General features: G+C 46.9%; 2 protein-coding genes across 2 annotated transcripts; one reads left to right on the top strand and one right to left on the bottom strand.

Annotated features, from left to right (window-relative positions):
• The first annotated feature begins 1,122 nt into the window (after positions 1 to 1,122).
• MRPL17 (mitochondrial ribosomal protein L17) lies at positions 1,123 to 2,164 on the top strand. The gene is made up of 3 exons (XM_009898283.2): positions 1,123 to 1,389; positions 1,465 to 1,533; positions 1,620 to 2,164. The coding sequence occupies exons 1-3, from the start codon at positions 1,216 to 1,218 to the stop codon at positions 1,887 to 1,889; spliced, it is 513 nt and encodes a 170-aa protein (XP_009896585.1). The 5' UTR covers positions 1,123 to 1,215; the 3' UTR covers positions 1,890 to 2,164.
• Positions 2,165 to 5,221: 3,057 nt separating this feature from the next.
• ARHGEF39 (Rho guanine nucleotide exchange factor 39) lies at positions 5,222 to 17,066 on the bottom strand. Its single transcript, XM_009898284.2, has 9 exons — positions 16,882 to 17,066; positions 16,232 to 16,326; positions 15,705 to 15,825; positions 14,031 to 14,149; positions 11,590 to 11,660; positions 10,486 to 10,614; positions 6,840 to 7,069; positions 5,856 to 5,944; positions 5,222 to 5,237 (listed from the first exon to the last, which is right to left on the bottom strand). The coding sequence occupies exons 1-9, from the start codon at positions 17,026 to 17,028 to the stop codon at positions 5,222 to 5,224; spliced, it is 1,017 nt and encodes a 338-aa protein (XP_009896586.2). The 5' UTR covers positions 17,029 to 17,066.
• Between the last annotated feature and the right edge of the window lie 2,285 nt (positions 17,067 to 19,351).

The raw sequence follows: 19,351 nt of genomic DNA, 5'->3' as shown, positions 1-19,351 counted from the left end.
AGGTCATCACTAAAGATGTTAAACAGAAGTGGTCCCAACACTGAGCCCTGAGGAACACCACTTGTGACCGGGCACCAGCTGGATTTAACTCCCCAAACTAAACAACCCTTTCTTAACTTACACCTAAGTTGTTTCCTAAGCTACACCTCATAACACAAGGTCCAGAGCCTTCACCTGCAGAGTCAGGCTTCTTTGGACCTGCCCCTCCCTCCCGTCAGAAACCAACCTGCTTGTCTGCCGCCAGATCCTCATCCCGAGGGCGCTCTGATGCCGCGCCGGGAGGCCCGTCCGGGACCCCGCCGCGCCGGGAGGCCCGTCCGGGACCCCGCCGCGCCGGGAGGCCCGTCCGGGACCCCGCCGCGCCGGGAGGCCCGTCCGGGACCCCGCCGCGCCGGGAGGCCCGTCCGGGACCCCGCCGCGCCGGGAGGCCCGTCCGGGACCCCGCCGCGCCGGGAGGCCCGTCCGGGACCCCGCCGCGCCGGGAGGCCCGTCCGGGACCCCGCCGCGCCGGGAGGCCCGTCCGGGACCCCGCCGCGCCGGGAGGCCCGTCCGGGACCCCGCCGCGCCGGGAGGCCCGTCCGGGACCCCGCCGCGCCGGGAGGCCCGTCCGGGACCCCGCCGCGCCGGGAGGCCCGTCCGGGACCCCGCCGCGCCGGGAGGCCCGTCCGGGACCCCGCCGCGCCGGGAGGCCCGTCCGGGACCCCGCCGCGCCGGGAGGCCCGTCCGGGACCCCGCCGCGCCGGGAGGCCCGTCCGGGACCCCGCCGCGCCGGGAGGCCCGTCCGGGACCCCGCCGCGCCGGGAGGCCCGTCCGGGACCCCGCCGCGCCGGGAGGCCCCGCCAGACCCGTGGAGCCCGGCTCTGCCTCAGCTGGCGCGGAAACGACTGATCTGCCCGCGCCCTTCTGCGTCACTTACATACGGCGAGCGGGAGGCGGGGCCGGGAGGCGGGGCCGGGAGGCGTGCTCGGCCCCTTCTGACGAGCTCAGATGGGCCAGGCCCGGCTTCTCCGCCCCCTTCCGGCCGCTTGGTACGCGACTACAGGCTCCAGTTCCCGCGGAGCTTGGCAGTCCCGCTCTACGCAACGCGGTCCTGACGGCCAGTAGGGGCAAAATACAACTCCCGGCGTGCCGTGCGGCGGCGCGCAGGGGCTGCCAGGCGACGTTTCCCGGCGTGCCCCCCGGCGGCGGCGGTGGCGGGGATCGAAGGGAAGCAAGATGCGGCTGTCGGTGGCGGCCGCTATCTCGCACGGGCGCGTGTACCGCAAATTTGGCCTGGGCCCGCGCTCGCGCCTCGACATGCTGCGCAACCTGGTGACGGCGCTGGTGCGCCATGAGCGCATCGAGGCGCCCTGGGCGCGGGCCGACGAGATGCGCGGCTATGCCGAAAGGGTGAGCGGCCGGGCCTGACCGGGGCGGGGCGGCAGGCGGCCGAGGAACCCTGACGACTCTGCTTCCTTCTCGCAGCTCATTGACTACGCCAAACTGGGAGACACCAATGAGCGCGCCATGCGCATGGCGAATTTCTGGCTGACGGTAAGTACCGTGTTCCCCCCTCCCCCTCCCAGTCCGTCCTTGCCCTTCACAGCCGGCGTGGTGGAGCTGAGTGTGCTGCTCCGCAGGAGAAGGATCTCATCCACAAGCTGTTCAAGGTGCTGGCACTCCGCTTCCAGCCCCACACCGGCGACTACACGCGCATGATGCAGATCCCCAACCGTGAGACTGACCGCGCCAAGATGGCAGTCATTGAGCTCAAGGGGAACCCCTACCCACCGCTCATCGTCCGGCGCCGTGACACTGAGAAGACCCTGCTCAACCAGCTTCTGAAGGGTTACCGGGAGGACATGAAACGAGCGGCATCTTCAGAGGCCCAAAAGGGCACCCCTGTCTAGGTAGCAGTTTCTGCCCTGAGGGAGGCCCTGTGCCCACACGGGGCTGGGGCTTGGCCTGAGCTGCCCAAGCACCAGTCTCCTTGTTGCAGTCTCGGAGCACAGGAATGGAAGATGTCCGAGGAGATCTGAAGGTTGATTTGAAACTTTAAGGCTCCATGATGGCGGCACAAACTCAAGCTTTACTTGCTTCTTCCTGTAGCTTGACAAGAGACTCAACAAGACAAGGAAATAAATCTGAGAGCCCTAATAGTTGATATTCTCTGTGTAATTAAATTCTGTTCAGAAAGTAAGTTTGCTTCTGTTTGGATTTTATTCCTGTGCCCATATAAATTAGTAACTAATTCATCACATACTGTATTACAGCTTCTAGTCCAACAGCCATACCTCCAGGGCTGCACACTGTCTCCACTGAGATAGTGTGCAGACTTTCAGGACATGGCATTCAGTGAAAAACTGATTTGGGAAATCAGGAAATGGATACAGGTCCCTGTCAGGAGAGGCAAAGTAAAACCCTCACAGCTCCCCTCACCTTCCTAGCTGCCCTTGCAAAACAAGTATGGGGCCCTGGAAGTTGAGGGTGAGGTGCATGAGAGGACCGAAGAGACACCATCTGAGGTGTGGCCTAAAGCCAAACAGCCTGCCCCCCACATCAGGACTTGTTCCCGTGAAAAAAAGAGGAGGGTAATTGTTATTGCTGATTCCCTCCTGAAGGGAACAGAGGGACCCATATGTCAGCCAGATCCTTCCCACAGGGAAGTCTGCTACCTCCCTGGGGCCTGGATCAGAGATGTTTCCAGAAGGCTGCCTAGTCTGGTACAGTCCTCTGATTACTATCCCTTGATAGTTATGCAGGTGGGAAGCAATGAGGTTGAAACCAGAGGTCCCAAAGCAATCAAAAAGGACTTCAAGGCTCTGGGAAAACTGGTTGAGGGGTCAGGGGCACAGGTAATTTTTTCATCAATACCCTTAGTTGCGGGAAGGAATACTGAAAAGAACAGGAAAGCAGGTATCAATAAGCCACGCCTTGAGTCCTGTATCAAGTGCTGGGCCCCTCAGCTTAGGAAAGATGTTGAGTTGCTGGAACATGTCCAGAGAAGGGCAACAGAGCTGGTGAGGGGTTTGGAGCACAAGCCCTATGAAGAGAGACTGAGGGAGCTGGGGTTACTTAGCCTGGAGAAGAGGAGGCTCAGGGGAGACCTTCTTGCTGTCTACAACTACCTGAAGGGAGGTCGTAGCCAGGTGGGGATTGATCTCCCAGGCAACCAGCACCAGAACAAGAGGACACAGTCTCAAGCTGTGCCAGGGGAGGTTTAGGCTGGAGGTTAGGAAGAAATTCTACACAGAGGAAGTGATTGCCCACTGGAATGTGCTGCCCAGGGAGGTGGTGGAGTCACCATCACTGGGGGTGTTTAGGAAGAGACGAGATGAGGCACTTGATGCCATGGTTTAGTTGATTAGATAGTGGTGGGGGATGGGTTGGACTTGATCTCAAAGGTCTTTTCCAACCTGGTTAATTCTATTGTATTCTGTTCTAATACCCACAGCCTTCATCGACTAAGTGGCTCACCTTGCCATAGAAAGAAATCAGGTTTGTTAAGCAGGACCTGTCCTTCATGAACCCATGCTAACTGGGCCTTATCACCTGGTTGCCCTGCACATGCTGCATAATGGCACTCAATGGTCTGTTCCATGACCTTCCCTGACACCAGAGTCAGACCAAGAGTTCTGTAGTTCCCCAGATCCTCCTTCCAGCCTTTCTTGTAGATGGGCATCAGATTTGCCAGTCTCCAGGCAGGTGGGACATCCCCAGTTAGCCAGGACTGCTGGTAAAAGACAGAAAGTGACGTAGGGAGCACTTCTGCAAGCTGTCTCAGTACCCTTGGGTGTATGCCATTCAGCCCCATAGACTTAAGTGGTGCAGAAGGTCACTAACCATCTCCTCTTGGATTATGTGGGCTTCATTCTGCTTCCCATCCCTGTCTTCCAGCTCAGGGGGCTGGATGCACATCAAACAACTGGCCTTATCACTAAAGAGGCAGGGAAAACATTGAGTATATCAGCCTTTTTCTTATCCTTGACTACTATGTGCATCCCTGAATGCATGAAAGGACAGAGATTCCCTTACTTCAGTTGTTAATGTATTTATAGGAGCATTTCTTGTCTTTAACAGCTGAAACCAAATTAGTTTTCAGTTTGGCTTGCACAACTTGGCAACCACTTTGTAGTCCTCCTGAGCAGCCTGGCTCTTCTTCCAACTATAAACTCTCCTTCTTAACCAGATTTGCAACCAAATGTCTCTATTCAGCCCTGATGGGCTTCTTCCCCACCAACCCTGTTCCTGCACAGGAACAAACAGCAGGTCCAGCAGAATGCCTTCCCTAGTTGGCCCCCTTACCAGTTGTGTCAGAAAGTTATCTTCCACACATGCTAGGAACCTCCAGGACTGCTCCCTCTGCTGTGTTGTATTCCCAGCAGACATCAGGGAAGTTGAAGTCCCTCACAATGCCTAAATACTTTGTTCATTCCTGCTTGGCTATTCTCAGGTGCTATAGCAAATGTGGTACTGTTTAAGGAAGTAGGAAAAAAACCAATCAAACTAAAAAGGTAGTGTTCACAATGACCTTAATCTTCATGTTTCTAATGAGCTTGAAGCTGCCCTATTTGCCTGTGGCTTTGTAACAGGATGGTGTTACATCTGTATTCAGTATCACTAAGGTTGGAAGAGACCTCAAAGATCATCGAGTCCAACCTGTCACCACAGACCTCATGACTAGAGTAGGGAGGACGCTAGTGCCCACTGCAGGCTTGAACTCGCAACCTTCCCCATTAAAGGTCTTATGTGCTACCAACTGAGCCACACCACTCCCCTATGTTACTCTTACCCATAACCATTTGTTTTGATCAAAGGACCCAGAAGTAAGTGCAGGTAGACATATAATGTAGGCAAACAAATGTGAAAACACTGATTTAGAAAGACAGTTGGATAAAAACATTTAATGGCAGGAAGCAAGTCAGGCTTGCATCTGCTTGCCCTTACATTAATAATCTGAGGGGTGAAAAAAGTATGTAAAAGCTGGAACCATAGAAGTTAAGTTGGAGAAAACTCTTGATACAGATTGTTTTTATGTACAAAACCTTAGTGTGTGCACCTATCTTTTGCAATATCTGTATTAAGATTACAGCATATGACAAAGCATTATTGATCTCACAAGCACTGTGTGTAGTCCCTCTAGATACATTTCCACTATATAGTCTTGAACCTTTCCTAAGATGGTGTAGGCTTCCACGAAGAGGGGCAGTTGTCCTGACAGTCTGTCGTGTACTTGAGTGGGTTAGGCTTTCAGCTGCCTGTAGGAACAAAGAGAAAGTTCACTGTCAGTATGAGATTTGTGTTGGGGTTTGCTTTGAGCAAGAGGGGACATGGGTCCCAGGAACACCTGTGCAAGCTAGGCCTTGAAGGACTTTCTGTTGTTCATATAGCAATGGAGTAGGAGTTGTGGAAAAGTCTGATGCTTGGTATGCTGAAGTCAAGCTGCCCTTGAGAAGGAAGGCAAACAAGATAAGAAGTAGGTGAAGATCTGGGAAAAAGAGCAATTAGGAAATTCCCCAGAGTAGTGAAAACAATGATGTAACCTTTAAGAAAGTTACCAATAGTGTGTGTTAAATTAGAATAGAATTAACTATGTATAAGACTATAAATAAGGAAGTGTGGAACAATAAAGTTGAAGCTTGCTTATCAATCATATTGATTGCTGCGAGTCTTTCCCTCACCGCCCTCACCGATGGATTTCTCTTCCCGACAGATTTGTTCTTACTATTTTCTTGTATCTTGGCTGCCAGAGTCACACCTTAGAGCTATCACCCTTATAACCACGTAATGCATGCAAATACACAGCTCCACATGATCATTTTTGTGTTCTGCCTCTTCCCTCAGACCCCTTCCAACCATAGAAAACAGATGCCTACCTGACTGCATCTGTGAGACACTGATACCAATCATTAATGTCTTGCTGGTCATCGGACATCAACAACAGTGTCTTGTGTGGAAAAGAAAGCTGAAAAGCAAACAGAATCTGGTGCTACTCTGTGGCATTCTTTGCCAAGGCAGCGACTCTGCTAACAGGAAAGCCATCATCAGCTCAGCCTTGTATGCTGATTTCCACCATTTTCTTTCCCAGGTAGAAAAAATCTCATTGGTATTGGAAGAAGCCAGAGGCTGGACAGTACAGTGCAAGTTCCAGCCTTGCCCATTCCTTCCAGACATAGATGACATCTCATTTTGACTTACTAGGGTGTGTTTGGAAGTGGGCAGTTTTCAGCCACTCCTCCTAAGAGTTTTCTCCTGTTTTCCAAGCTGCTCCTAGGGAGTCCTTCCACCACCATTATCTACAGATCATAGCTTACCCAAAGTGTCTATTTTGTCATAGCTCACAAGTAATGAGCTAACAGCCCTTGGGTGCTGCAATCAAGACAGACCTCAGCTGGGAAACCCCTGCCTAAGACATCAGTGCCAGTAAAAGACTGCAGCGCTCAAGGAGTTAGGTGCTCAAGCACTACCTGTTGTGGCAATAACCACATTTTTGCATTATGTTTTTCAGGGTTTTCTGAAAGTGCAGTTCACAGTCAGTGTAATACTATGTATTCACAGTCGTATGACTGTGGGGCTGTCCTAGCAAAAACGTGGCTTTGATGAGGGCGTGTCAGTTTTACTGGGCCCTCCATACCAAAAGTGAAGTGAAGCAGCCAGCAACCTGTACCCTAGAGTGCTCAGGAGGGCCTGCGCTATGAAGGGAAAAAGACCTGACTCATTCAAGAAGGAGGAGGATGCCTTTTTTCAGGCCATCAGTTCATTGCATTTGCTGTTATCATTTTCTCAATCCTGGGGCTGCTAAGGCAGCTAACGGCTTGACCTCGCTGATGCTTCTGCCAGGCAGAAGCGGGCAGACTTACACTGAGGAGCCCTCCCTGGCTCTGTGTGTGGCCAAACACTTTAGCCACTATGCACTGTTGAAGCGGGTAGACAGCCTGGCATGCCAGTTTGTTCGAGTTCAGTGGGTGCAGTGGGTGGCAGGGCTTCGTTGCAATCAAGATATCAGAAAAAAGGAAAAACATCCTGCGCTTCAGTCCTTCTCCCTTTGATGGCACCACCAGAAGCCAGCCTTCCCGGACATACCAGCGCCCTAGGCATGCAAGGGAAAAAAGACATCCATCAGATCACTACTGGAAGTGGGGAACAACATTGCTACAGGAAAACTGGAAACGCAGGGAGCTAGAAAGCCTCGTGGGTTAGCAGATTCTGCTTCAATTTCAGCCACTAGAAGGCAGTGACTACCTGCTGGGGCCGGCTCACTAGCACCGACAGCACCCATGCAGAAGGGCCAGACAGCCCAACACTTTTACTATTGTGAGGGGTAGCGGTTATAAATCTGCTATGTCAAGTAAGAGGCTGTTATGATATGCAAAGCTGTTTAAGGAGACCAGAACAAAAATCCTGCTTGAAAGATCATATCCATACCTTGACATTAACAGAAGCTTTTGGAAAACATATAATGAGCTATCTTAAATAGTGCTGTCCAATTATTTCTTGGTGATGAAACAGAAGTCAGCCTAAGCTTTGACCACTATTTTTCTCTTATTTTATTTGCTTGTGTGTGCCAGTTAGAAAACTAAACCCCCTCCATTTCATCTAACTGTATTCAGACATCTAGTAGTTAACAGATTAAAGAATGCAGATTACTGCTTTAATGAGAAGACAGCAAAGAGGATACAAAGCATATTAAAAGGAAGATCTTAACAGGCAGCCTTATCAACCTTCTCTTACAGAAAAGAGTCCAGTGCCATCTACCCATGAATTTCAATAAAACAAACACACAGAGAAAAAAAACCAAACAAACAATGAAATAGTTTGATAAACCTAGCTGTGAGTAGCAATAAAACCTCTGGCATCTACACAAGATGGACTAATTAATGCAGTGCCTATCCTTCTAGCTAAAGGATTATTGTATAGCCATTGACTCTTGGGAATTATGAAGACACCTGCAAGTAAGAGTATAAAAATTTAAAACCATAATGAGGTATTGCTATCTGTCCTGGTCTGGGAAACACACACCAGAGAATTTCAGCCCCTCTTTTTCATGCCCTTGCTTCTGGCTGAGCTAGTAAGTACCTTTCCGAAAACCACACCTTTTGTTTTAATTGTGGACTGTGTATTACTTAGTGTTCTACAGCCACAAAACACAGAGGCAAACGAAATACTGCTTGACTTACTCCACAGGAGCCACTCCTCTTATCTGAAACTGAGAAAGAGAAGGGTAAGGTGCAGGAATCTGGGTTTACCAAACAAGTGGAAGGAAGGTGCCAGCAACAACGGGCTGGAACTGCTACCTTCAAACTAAACTATGATCAGATTCCCTGGCATATAATTTGAGCTGGACTATGCTGAAAATCTTGGACGTAGATCTGTTTGGGATTTCCAGGATCATGGAACCAGGAAATGCTTGTGAAACTAGGGCAAGAAAATATACCTAGGGAAGCAAGGGATGACAGAACAGTGTGCTAAGGCAGTTTTGGCTAGCATTTTATTTGCCCTATAAAGGGAAGGCAGCAAGGAAAGCAGACTCCCTTTCCACTGGGAACAGCACATCTCAGAGACACTGTCAAATGTAGGATACCCAACTCCAAGCTCTTAACCTATCACATTGTCTTTCCTCACCTTTTCCCTCCTGGTAACTGTATGCAGTCTTAACACTTCTGCAAAAGCTAGCTTTATTTCTGGAAAGCTGGCCCAAAGCTAGCAAGCCCTGGCAGTGTTTTACGTTTCTGCTTCTCACATCCAATAGTATTTTAGCCCAACTAATGGAAAACAAGATCATCACAATTCTCTGTCTTAGGTAATGGAAAGATGTCTATAAACCCTCAACTCTTGTCCTACCACATGCCTCAGAATATTTGGAGACAAAAAAAGAAAGTGGACCAAACACTTTCAAATGGTGGCCATCTCTGTTCTACCTATACTGTTTTGGATTGTTGGTTGGGGTTGTTTTTTTGGTAGCTTATTATTTCTGTCACTCATGAATGACCTTTTTACTTATGCACCACCCCAGTGTGCCCTGGCACCCTAACACATGCTCATACTCAGTACAAGCAGAGCACACCTGTGTTGTCTCCCTTTCATGGCATCACCAGAAGGATTCTAAGACTGGGAAATAGAAATTAGAACCTCTGATAAACAACCTGTTTTACTACCTGTACTGATTTGGATGGAAGACTTAATTTTCTTCATACCAGCTGGTACAGGGCTATGTTTTGGACTTGTGCTGGAAACAGTGTTGACAATACAGAGATGTTTGTGTTGCTGGGTAAGCACTGCTCAGCATCAAGGCTTTTTCTTGCTTTTCATCCCAGCCTACCAATGAGTGGGCTGGGGGTGCACAAGACATGAGGAGGCAATACAGCTGGGACAGCTGATCACAAGTGACCAAAGGGATATTCCACACCACATGACACCATGCTCAACATACAAAGCTGGGGGAAGAAGGAAAGAAGGGTGGGAGATGGTGTTTATGGTGATGGCGTTTGTCTTCCCAAGTAACCATTATGTGTGATGGATCCCTGCATTGCTGAAGGTGGTGGAACACCTGCCTCCCAACTGGAAGGAGCAAACAAAATTGTGTGCAGTTTTGCTTTACCTGCTAAACCATCTTTATCTCAACCTACAAGCTTTATTACTTTCACCCTTCCAATTTTCCTCCCCTTCCCACCAGGGAAAGATTTTACCAGAAATCCACACATGTGAATTACAACCACACTCACAAGTACCTGGAGGTGTGCCTTGGAGACCTTTACAACACAGTGACTATGGTACTCCTCTCCAGCTGCAGCATTGTTTCTAGGTGACCTCTCCAACAGAAGTGCTTAGTGAGGGCACAAGAGATGCCCCAAATGACCATTTCATAACTGCCCAGACAGGACTCATTTCTCTCAATATTTCATGTGTAGCTTGAAGAATGAGCACCCAGGCACACAACAGGTCATAAAGAAACCTGTCATTCAGTCAGAGAATCTTGCGTGCCAGTGACTGTGACTTTGTATAAATTCAGCTATCTACCCAAATACTCTGATACCCAGCACAGTCTGACCATGCAGATAAGACGATTCTTTATGTGAAGGGTGTGAGCTGAAGTCCATGAAGTTTGTATCTTAAAAGTGGGCCCTTGGCACTCAGAAATCTGCGATTCCTGCAATGGAGTAGGGTCCACACCACTTCTTACACCCTTGCAAAAATGTCTGTCTGTCATTTTTATCCAGGACCAACACTCCTGACCTCCTTCCTTTCCTGTTATTAACTTTCTAATCACATCTCAACAGATTCTCGTGTCTGAATATCAGGAAATCAAGATACTTCTTACCATTACTTAAAAAGACATAAATTAAAAGAAGTGTTTGAATTACTGGTTATATTTCTTCACCACCTATCAGTGGAACTGGGGCAGAAGGGGAAAACTGCTTGGTATGAGTTGAGTTAGATATGAAGGTGAGCATATCTCCAGTTATCTCTTCTTGGCAGGAGGAAAGCAGAGCTGTGAGTAAGACTCACCTGGAGTCAAAACCTGAGTCTTTTGTCCTTTGAGCAGCTTCTGAACCCGAAGTAGCTCCAATGAGTTCTCTCTCTTACGAATAATGTCCTGGGCCCACCAAGATACCTCAGAAACAGATTTCACAGCCTCTGAAATTAGAGCAGCATACTCAGAGGTTATCACAAATATGTATTACATCTTATCTATCTTGCTATGAAAAGATAAGACAAAATCAAGAAGCAAGTATTTTAAAGCAAATATGAATAACAACAATTTATTCAGTAATGCCAGCAGGAGATTGGAATAGATAACATCCAGAGGCCTTTCCACTGACACTTCTATAGTTCTAGAAAACATTTATCACAGAACGGTTTGGGCTGGAAGGGACCTCTAAAGGTTGTCTAGGTCAATTTTCCCTGTAGTAAGTAGGGACATCCTCAACTAGATCAGGTTTCCCAGAGCCCTGTCAAGTCTCACCTTGAATATCTCTAGGGATGGGGCCTCAACCACCTCCCTGGGCAACCCATTTCAGTGCTCCACCACGCTTATGATAAAGGGTGAAACATTAGACAGAGGAATGATTTCCTGGATTTGGAAGTAAACACATGAAAAATACCCCACAAGTACTGCTGACCACTAGTCAATATGGCAGGAAGCACACAAACCATCCTAGAAAATTGAGGTATGTGACCAATACTCTCATGGAATGGGTTGGAAGCAACCTTTTAAGATCATCACTCCTCTGCCATAGTCACAAATATTTTTTATTAGACCAGGTTGCTCAAAGCCCCATCTGGTCTGGCCTTGAACAAGTGGGGCACTGACAACTTCTATGGGCTATCTGTTTCAGTGTCTCACCATGCTCATTGTGAAAAAAAACCAAACAGAGCTGCCATGTCAGCATTATAAACAACTTTCCCAAGCAGTTGCTCTACATTTTTATTTCCAGTATGTTCTCAGGGACATCTAGATCAAGAAGGAGGAGGTAAATAGAAATTCACTAGAGCTGCAAGGGAAGGGAGTTTTTTTCTCCTGTGCGAGTAGATGGAAGACAAGAATCCACATGTTATTAGCAAGGAGGCTAATGCTGATCAAAGTGCCAGCATCCATAGGTGGAAGCATACTTGCAAGTATCTGGTGGTCAGCACTGCCTGGTCTGGTGTTCTCTAGCAAGTCTCTGAGGAAATGTCTGTACCTAAGATACAGAGAGCAGGTTACTTCACAAAAAAGATACCAGGAACAGTAACATTTCCTATCAGTGACAGAACAACAAACATCACTCCGCCAGGTGACAGATTACACACCTCTAAATCTAACCAAGCAGCTTTTGGTCACAATTCTTCATTTATCGTCACTTTTATTATATATTTTCTACATTTACAAGTCCTCAGCATTTCCTGGAGACTTGATAAAAGTCATCTCAAAAATTACTTAAATTCATGGGACATGCAGATCACAGTATCACCAAGGTTGGAAGAGACCTCAAAGATCATCGAGTCCAACCTGTCACCACAGACCTCATAACTCGACTATGGCACCAAGTGCCACGTCCAATCCCCTCTTGAACACCTCCAGGGATGGTGACTCCACCACTTCCCTGGGCAGCACATTCCAATGATGAATGACTCAGTGAAGAACTTTCTCCTCACCTCCAGCCTAAACTTCCCCTGGTGCAGCTTGAGACTCTGTCCTCTTGTTCTGGTGCTGGTTGCCTGAGAGAAGAGACCAACTCCCTTCCTGGCTACAACCCTCCGTCAGGTAGTTGTAGACAGCAATGAGGTCTCCCCTGAGCCTCCTCTTCTCCAGGCTAAACAATCCCAGCTCCCTCAGCCTCTCCTCATAGGGCTCGTGTTCAAGGCCTCCCACCATGTTTCTGAGATGGCAACTATATCATAGTCACCCTGGTGGACCAGGACTTCCAGCTCCTCTTGCTTATTGCCCATACTGCGTGCATTGGTGTACATGCACTTCAGCTGGGCTCTCGACTTCTCAATTAACCCTAATTTGTGTCCCACTCTCTCCTTCTCTTCAGAGGGACTAATTTCCTCACCCACCCCCTTCAGACCTAGTTTAAAGCCCTCTTAATGAGCCTTCAGCAGCAGACAAATTTCTCTTTGAACTACATTTCTTTTATATGATACAAAAGCTACCATTGAGACTTATTTCCTACCCACACAAGAATATACAGGCAATTCTACAAGAACTAGGAGTTGCCTTTTTTTACCCCCTCCCATCTCCAGTCTTTACCAGGAAGGATTAGGTTTCTGCAAGTGATTTCTCTTTGTAAAGCCACACGATTTTCATCATGAAGTGACAAAAAAAAACCCTCACATGGAACAGCTGTATAAACTGGCAGGAGTCGTGTGACCTGTAGCACACGTAACAGAGTTACAAAGAAACTTGAACATGAAAGGGCTGATTACTGAAAAAAACCCAAACAAACAAACAAACAAAAAAAACCCAAACCTTCTGATGAAAGCCCATCAGTTTTCCAATCAGCTGGACAGCAACAAATATACCTGTATCTTATGAATTTAAAGGAACAATCCAAAGAATTACAGTAAAAAGAAAGCTTCCCACTACCTGTCAAGCTGATTAAAAAGGCTCATAAAGCTACCTGAAAGACTGGGGTATGCTCACCCCAAGAGAGAGAGAGAGAGAAAGAGAGCGAGAGAAAGAGAGCGAGAGAAAGAGAGCGAGAGAAAGAGAGCGAGAGAAAGAGAGCGAGAGAAAGAGAGCGAGAGAAAGAGAGCGAGAGAAAGAGAGCGAGAGAAAGAGAGCGAGAGAAAGAGAGCGAGAGAAAGAGAGCGAGAGAAAGAGAGCGAGAGAAAGAGAGCGAGAGAAAGAGAGCGAGAGAAAGAGAGCGAGAGAAAGAGAGCGAGAGAAAGAGAGCGAGAGAAAGAGAGCGAGAGAAAGAGAGCGAGAGAAAGAGAGCGAGAGAAAGAGAGCGAGAGAAAGAGAGCGAGAGAAAGAGAGCGAGAGAAAGAGAGCGAGAGAAAGAGAGCGAGAGAAAGAGAGCGAGAGAAAGAGAGCGAGAGAAAGAGAGCGAGAGAAAGAGAGCGAGAGTCAGCAGTCAGACTGCTTCCTCAGTGAGAAGATGATGCCTCAAGGAGGGAATGCCCCAATTTGTATGAGATCTGTCCAAGCTCAGTCTACTGCTCTAGGCACCAAATCTGAAGAAGCATGTGACCCTAATCAACAGAGAGAGGAGAAAAGCTCCCCAGCACTCGTTAACCTCATCTGTCTCCAAATGCAACCATCTACGAGACCGCAGAGTTACGACGTTCCAGGTCCGCAACCTGCACAAAAGCAGAACAAGACCATCTCTGGCAGAAAGCACCAGTTCTGCAGCACTTCAGACAGCTTGCTTTTGTTCAGGGCCTGACTTCTGTGGCTTAACAAGATAAAAGAAAGCATCCACTTCAGGCACATCTTCAGGTCTATTTCATCAGTTCTCCAATTTTGTGACACATTATTCAACTCCCTCCCATAGCAACCAAGACACTGCTGTGTTCATTTTACCCTCTTATACTAACACTCTGAAGACTCAAAATTGCTTACTTACTGGTGGAGCCTCTGCAGGGGTAAAGGAAGCAGATCCTCTAGCTTCCTCCCTTGAAACTGAGGCCGAGTTTCCTGGAGTTTCTTAAACCGTCTGAACGACTTATTTTTCCTCAGTTGCTCCTGTGTGCAACAGAAAAGGCATATAGCTTTGAGACTCTAGAAAGAAATACATTTTCAGGTCTGCACAACTCTCAAATTTAGAGTTTAGGACTGCAGTGGAAGCATCAACAACCTCAGTGTCAGTGGGCAAGCTATTCCCTTTTTCCAGACCACCCTTTCCCAGAAGATAATAGAAGCAATACCTTCTTTTCATACATAGAATAAAACAGATACAGTGGTGTAGAACTATGAAGTAGTTTTAAGCTGTACCTTCAAAATTTTCCACAAAACTTGAACAGGAAATGGTAGAATGTAAGTAAATCACCACTGGGTGGAAAAGGGAAAATTACAGTAATTCTAACCAATCCCCTTGGAGCGATAGCTACCATAAGAATTAGTTTGGTAAACAATCTTTCTCTCTTTTGGCTTCCTTGCTCTGGGAGATACTAACTGTGCTGTGGTAGCTTCTGCTTGACCTTGGTTGCATTGTTTTAGCTAAGTTCTGACAACTCTCTGCTCTTTCATTTGTCCCTTTGTGTCCAGGGAGGCGGGCAGGGAATGGGAAGCTATTAGCTGCTCCCCTGTTTTCTGGCCAGGGGAGTTCTTGTGCTGTTTATAAATTGTAAATACCTGTAAATATCATAAATACTGTACATTCTGTACATATTCATTGCATTTCACTATAGATTGTAATTTTGCTTGTAAATACAACTTTGTTTGCTTCCAACTGGGCTGGATGGGCAATTTTAATGTTGGAGGAAATTTTCAATCAACCACAAACTAGCATACTCAGCGAGAGGAAATAAAGAGAAAAAGGAAAGCTGACTGAAACAGGAAAACCAGAAGTCCACCTGTGGCTTTTTGCCACAAAGCAGCACAGCCCCATATTCCCATCTCCTCAAGACAAGTTTCCAAAACGGCCTTTCTCTTGGGAAGTCTAAAGTGTGAGTACATGCAGAGACAACAGATGGGAAACATTCCAGTACGGCCTGCAGGTGGGAACAAGCATGGGCAAAAATTGGAAGTCAGATGTTTCAAATTCTAGATACAGCTGTCAGAACTTTGAAATAAAAAAATACACCCTTCTGAAGTTTCATGGAAGACAGGTTGTATTTGGACAGGCAAGTGGGAAGGAAATATTTTTCTTCTACCACAGGGGGAAAAAAATTATAAGGATAGTAAATTCAAGTTAAGATATATTTAGTGGTAGTGAGATAAACCAGGAGACCTGATAATTCACCATGAAGAGGACACTGTCTCCTGGAGTTCCCACTGCAAACACTCCAGGTTTGCCTGCCGAAGCACAGTGGGAATAAATACAGAACTCTTTGAGAAAGATGTGCTCAGGATATGCAGAGACATACTCAAACACCTAAAACGGGCATCAAAAATTCAAAGCTCTAAATAAGCAGAAGTTTTCACCCTTCCACTATGGAAGACACATTGAGATAAAAAAATCAGCAGTCCAGAAAAAAGAGGAAAACTGATTACTTGAAATGGAAGAAAAGGGAATGTGGTTTCACAAAATGGAGAAAGAGAGGGAAGAAAGAACATGAAGAATAAATGAGATATTTACCTGCAAGACTTTATTTGCCTGCTCCAAATTTTCAGCATAGTGGCCATAAAGCTCCAGATTTGGACAGAAATTTTCCAGTCCTGGTCCCAGATTCCCTCTTTCCAGCTGAAGTGAGAGAACACTGTCCACAAGCAAAGATAACTTGTGAGTGGCACATTACTGATGGCATTCTCACAGCACCAGGTTCCCTTTGGTATTGACCTTCCCTTGTCAGTCTCCACCTCACATGCAGTTTCTGTGCCAAATACATGCTTTATGGGCCCAGAGTAAGTGACAGAAAATATCCTTCAAAAATACTGCAGCTTACTGGGTTTAAAACATTATCCAGAGAGCAACTGGGCATGTGGATACATGGATACAGAGCAGCAGTTTCCTAGGTAAACCTGTGAGTGCTATCAAGGCTGACAGTGCTAGAAGGGAATGCTTCTCTTAAAAGGTGTTAGCTTCATTTCCTAAGTTCTTGCTTTCTCATCAGTATGGGGTCCTCCCCATATAGTTAGAAGAATCACATCAGTGTGCTCACTTACTGGCTGGCCAAATATATGGATTCCAGGGGTCCAAATATGGTTTCCAAAACGGCAGGTTTCAGTGTTCCCTTGGCCTTTAAAATTTTCACAAAGAACTAAGCAGGAAAAAGGAGAGAATTCCAATCATGTAAAATTATCACATCTCTCAAAGTTTGTTTGTGGCACACAAGAGAAACAAGAAGCTTCAGCCTGTGCACTCTTTAGATCAAAAGGATATCAAATATGGTGAATGTCTATGTATTGTCAGATGTAAGCCTGCTTGATAACGTTGAACTTAACTGTAAACATACAGAACAGCATTACAACATTGGTATCTATTTCAGTATTCCTAGAGGTGTGTTTTTCACTACCTCTTTCACAACCTATCTTTGCCTTGTATGAAACATAGGGGCACAAACATCCCAGTCATCTAAAGGCAAGTGCCCTGTAAAATCAAAACTTATGTTTGTGTACAGACCAAAACCATGGGGCCAAAGCCACAAGCACTAGGTATTACTGAGAAAGTAAAAGAACAAGTGTCTTTCAGCCCCAGCAGCTGACCCACGCAGCTGGGACATATCAAAGCCTTGCTCCTGATCCTTCCCTGTGACAACACAATGAAGTAGTGCAGCGTGAAACCATCCAGACAACAGAAGGGCCAAAATACTCACTGTGAGCACCAAATCCAACTGCTCCAGGTATTTGTATTCAGTTTCTAGCAGTTCCTTTGCTGTCCTGACGCGCTTTCTCTCCCAGCGAGCCCTCTGCTCTTCCACAGTGTTTTTTCCAAACATGAGCAGTGGGGACAATTTGCTCATGATGGCTTCAGGGCACAGAAAAGTAACCAATCTGAAGAGTCAAGAGAGATAGACACACAGCAAAAGAATATCCTATGCTGCAGGGTATGAGTCTGAGCTACAAATTCTATGCTTTACTGTGAAAGAGGGGAAGTCAACTGCTAGCCACTGTTATCAACATTTTCCTTCTGCACTCCTAGCCATGGGAACAGGAGGCTTGCATCAACCAGAAGAACACTGTCAGACCACACTGTGAAAGCAAAAGGAGAACATTACAATACATCTATAACCAAGTTTCAGGGGTATGATCCCACTCACAAACCATTGCTTTCTGTGCTTTGATGGACTCTTTGCGCAAAGCTCTCAACAAACCCAAGGAAGTTAGTGCTGCAGGTCAGACTAGAATACAGCTGTATGGTTTGTCTTGTAGGGGGAAAGAAAAAGACCACTCTTTCTTGTCTTCCCATGGAGGCTCCTAAGAAGCAGCTGGTATGCATTATCACTTTCTGACAACAGTCTGTGGTTTCAGAGCTGGGAAAGACTGAGCAACTGCTGTGAATCATACTATCCACATATTAACCAGGTTCACTGCTGTTCTTCTCTTCTGCAGTTGTAGCATGCTTTTGTTTGCAGAAAAAATACTCTCCCTTTTATCGTATTTTCTCAGACAAAGAGGCATGTGTTAGCAGAGCACCAGTTGAATATTGCTCTTCACTTTGATCGAGAAGCAATGCAGGCTGTTGTAGATGTGCCATAGCATGAAATCTGCAGTTTCTCTTGAACCTGAGCTACCTCCACAAAAGTTCTGGTTCCACACAGATAAGCTATGTGAGAAGCCATTACAATGGGCAATGGCTTCAAAATGGAAGCTTTATTTAGATGAGACATAAGGAAGAAATTCTTCCCTGTGAGGGTGGTGAGGCGCTGGAACAGGTTGCCCAGAGATCTTGCCCAAATCTGGAAGTGTTCAAAGCCAGACTGGACTGGGCCTAGAGCAATCTGGTCTAGTAGGAGGTGTTTCTGCCCATGGACAGGGATTGGAACTAAAAGACTTTGAAGGTCCTTTCCAACCCAAACCAGTCCATGATTCTGTGATTCTACACTAATACAGAAAGATATGTTATTGTAGAGAAGGAAATTTCTCAAATACAGTTTTCTAGAGACATTTTAGATACCTAAATCAATGTCTGAAACAAAAGTTTCATATCAAATGAGTACCAATACTCAGCAGTAGTAGCAAGAGCTTCTCCAGAGGTTTATCATATTTGCTTATCACACAAATACAAGCCTACCCAAGGCCACATCTTGGTGCACCAGGGCAGACCTCACAACCTCTCTGGATGGAGAGGCAGCACTGCAAGGAATTCTGTACAAGAGCATTAACATACAACTGCAAAGTAGTCACCAATAATAGACTAAAATGTTGCTATTTGCAGAGCAACTTTAGCCAGGGTAAGTTGCAGTCATGATTTTAATTTTGCAGACCAAGTTCTTTTAACAAACAACAATTAAAAACGGTTTGGGTTGGAAGGTCCCTAGATCATCTAGTTCCAAACTCCCTTCCAATGGCAGGGACACCTTGCATTAGCTCAGGTCGCTCAAAGTCCCATCCACAGCTTCTCTGAGCAACCTGTTTCAGTGTCTCACCACCCTCACAGTGAAGAACTTCCTCCTTATAGCTAATTAAATCTACCCCTTTTAAAACCATTACACACAGTCCTGTCACAACAGGCCCTGCTAAAAGGATGGGCTCCCTTTAACTCTCTCTGGAGCCACCTTTTCTCCAGGCTGAAGCCAAACTCTCTCTGCCTCTCTTCATAGAAGTGCTCCATCCACAACAATCTTCATAGCTCTGCTCTGGATTCACTCAATCAATGTATAACTTTCAAATCATCTCAAGTCTGTAGGGTCAGAGTTGCCTGGAGCCCACTCATAGACTAGATACTGCTTCACCTGCTGGTGACTGAAGCACTCCAGCTTGCTTCTTTTGCCAGAACGGAACCTGTGGAATACTTGATGTACAATTAATTCAGCTATGATGCCCCATTCATAACACCCCCGGCAACACTGACAAATTTTCAATTTTGAACATCCTCCAAAAGTGTCCTTTTATTACTACATCACGGCCAGCTGTCACGCTTCAGAACCGCTAGCCACTTCATAGGTCGGCTCCAAGGGGCATACATCTCCACACCTTACCCCTGAGGGCCACGACTGCTGCTCCACAAACCTCAAGTACAACGAGCGTGGTGAAACACCGGAACAGGTTGCCCGGAGATGTGGTGGAGGCCCCACCCCTGGAGGCATTCCAGGCCAAACTTGATGGGGCCCTGAGCAACCTAAT

This window comes from Dryobates pubescens, chromosome Z (genome assembly GCF_014839835.1).
Source record: "Dryobates pubescens isolate bDryPub1 chromosome Z, bDryPub1.pri, whole genome shotgun sequence".
NCBI classification, from domain to species: domain Eukaryota; kingdom Metazoa; phylum Chordata; class Aves; order Piciformes; family Picidae; genus Dryobates; species Dryobates pubescens.
Note: the sequence above shows the minus strand (reverse complement) of the source record. Positions and strands in the feature narration are given on the sequence as shown.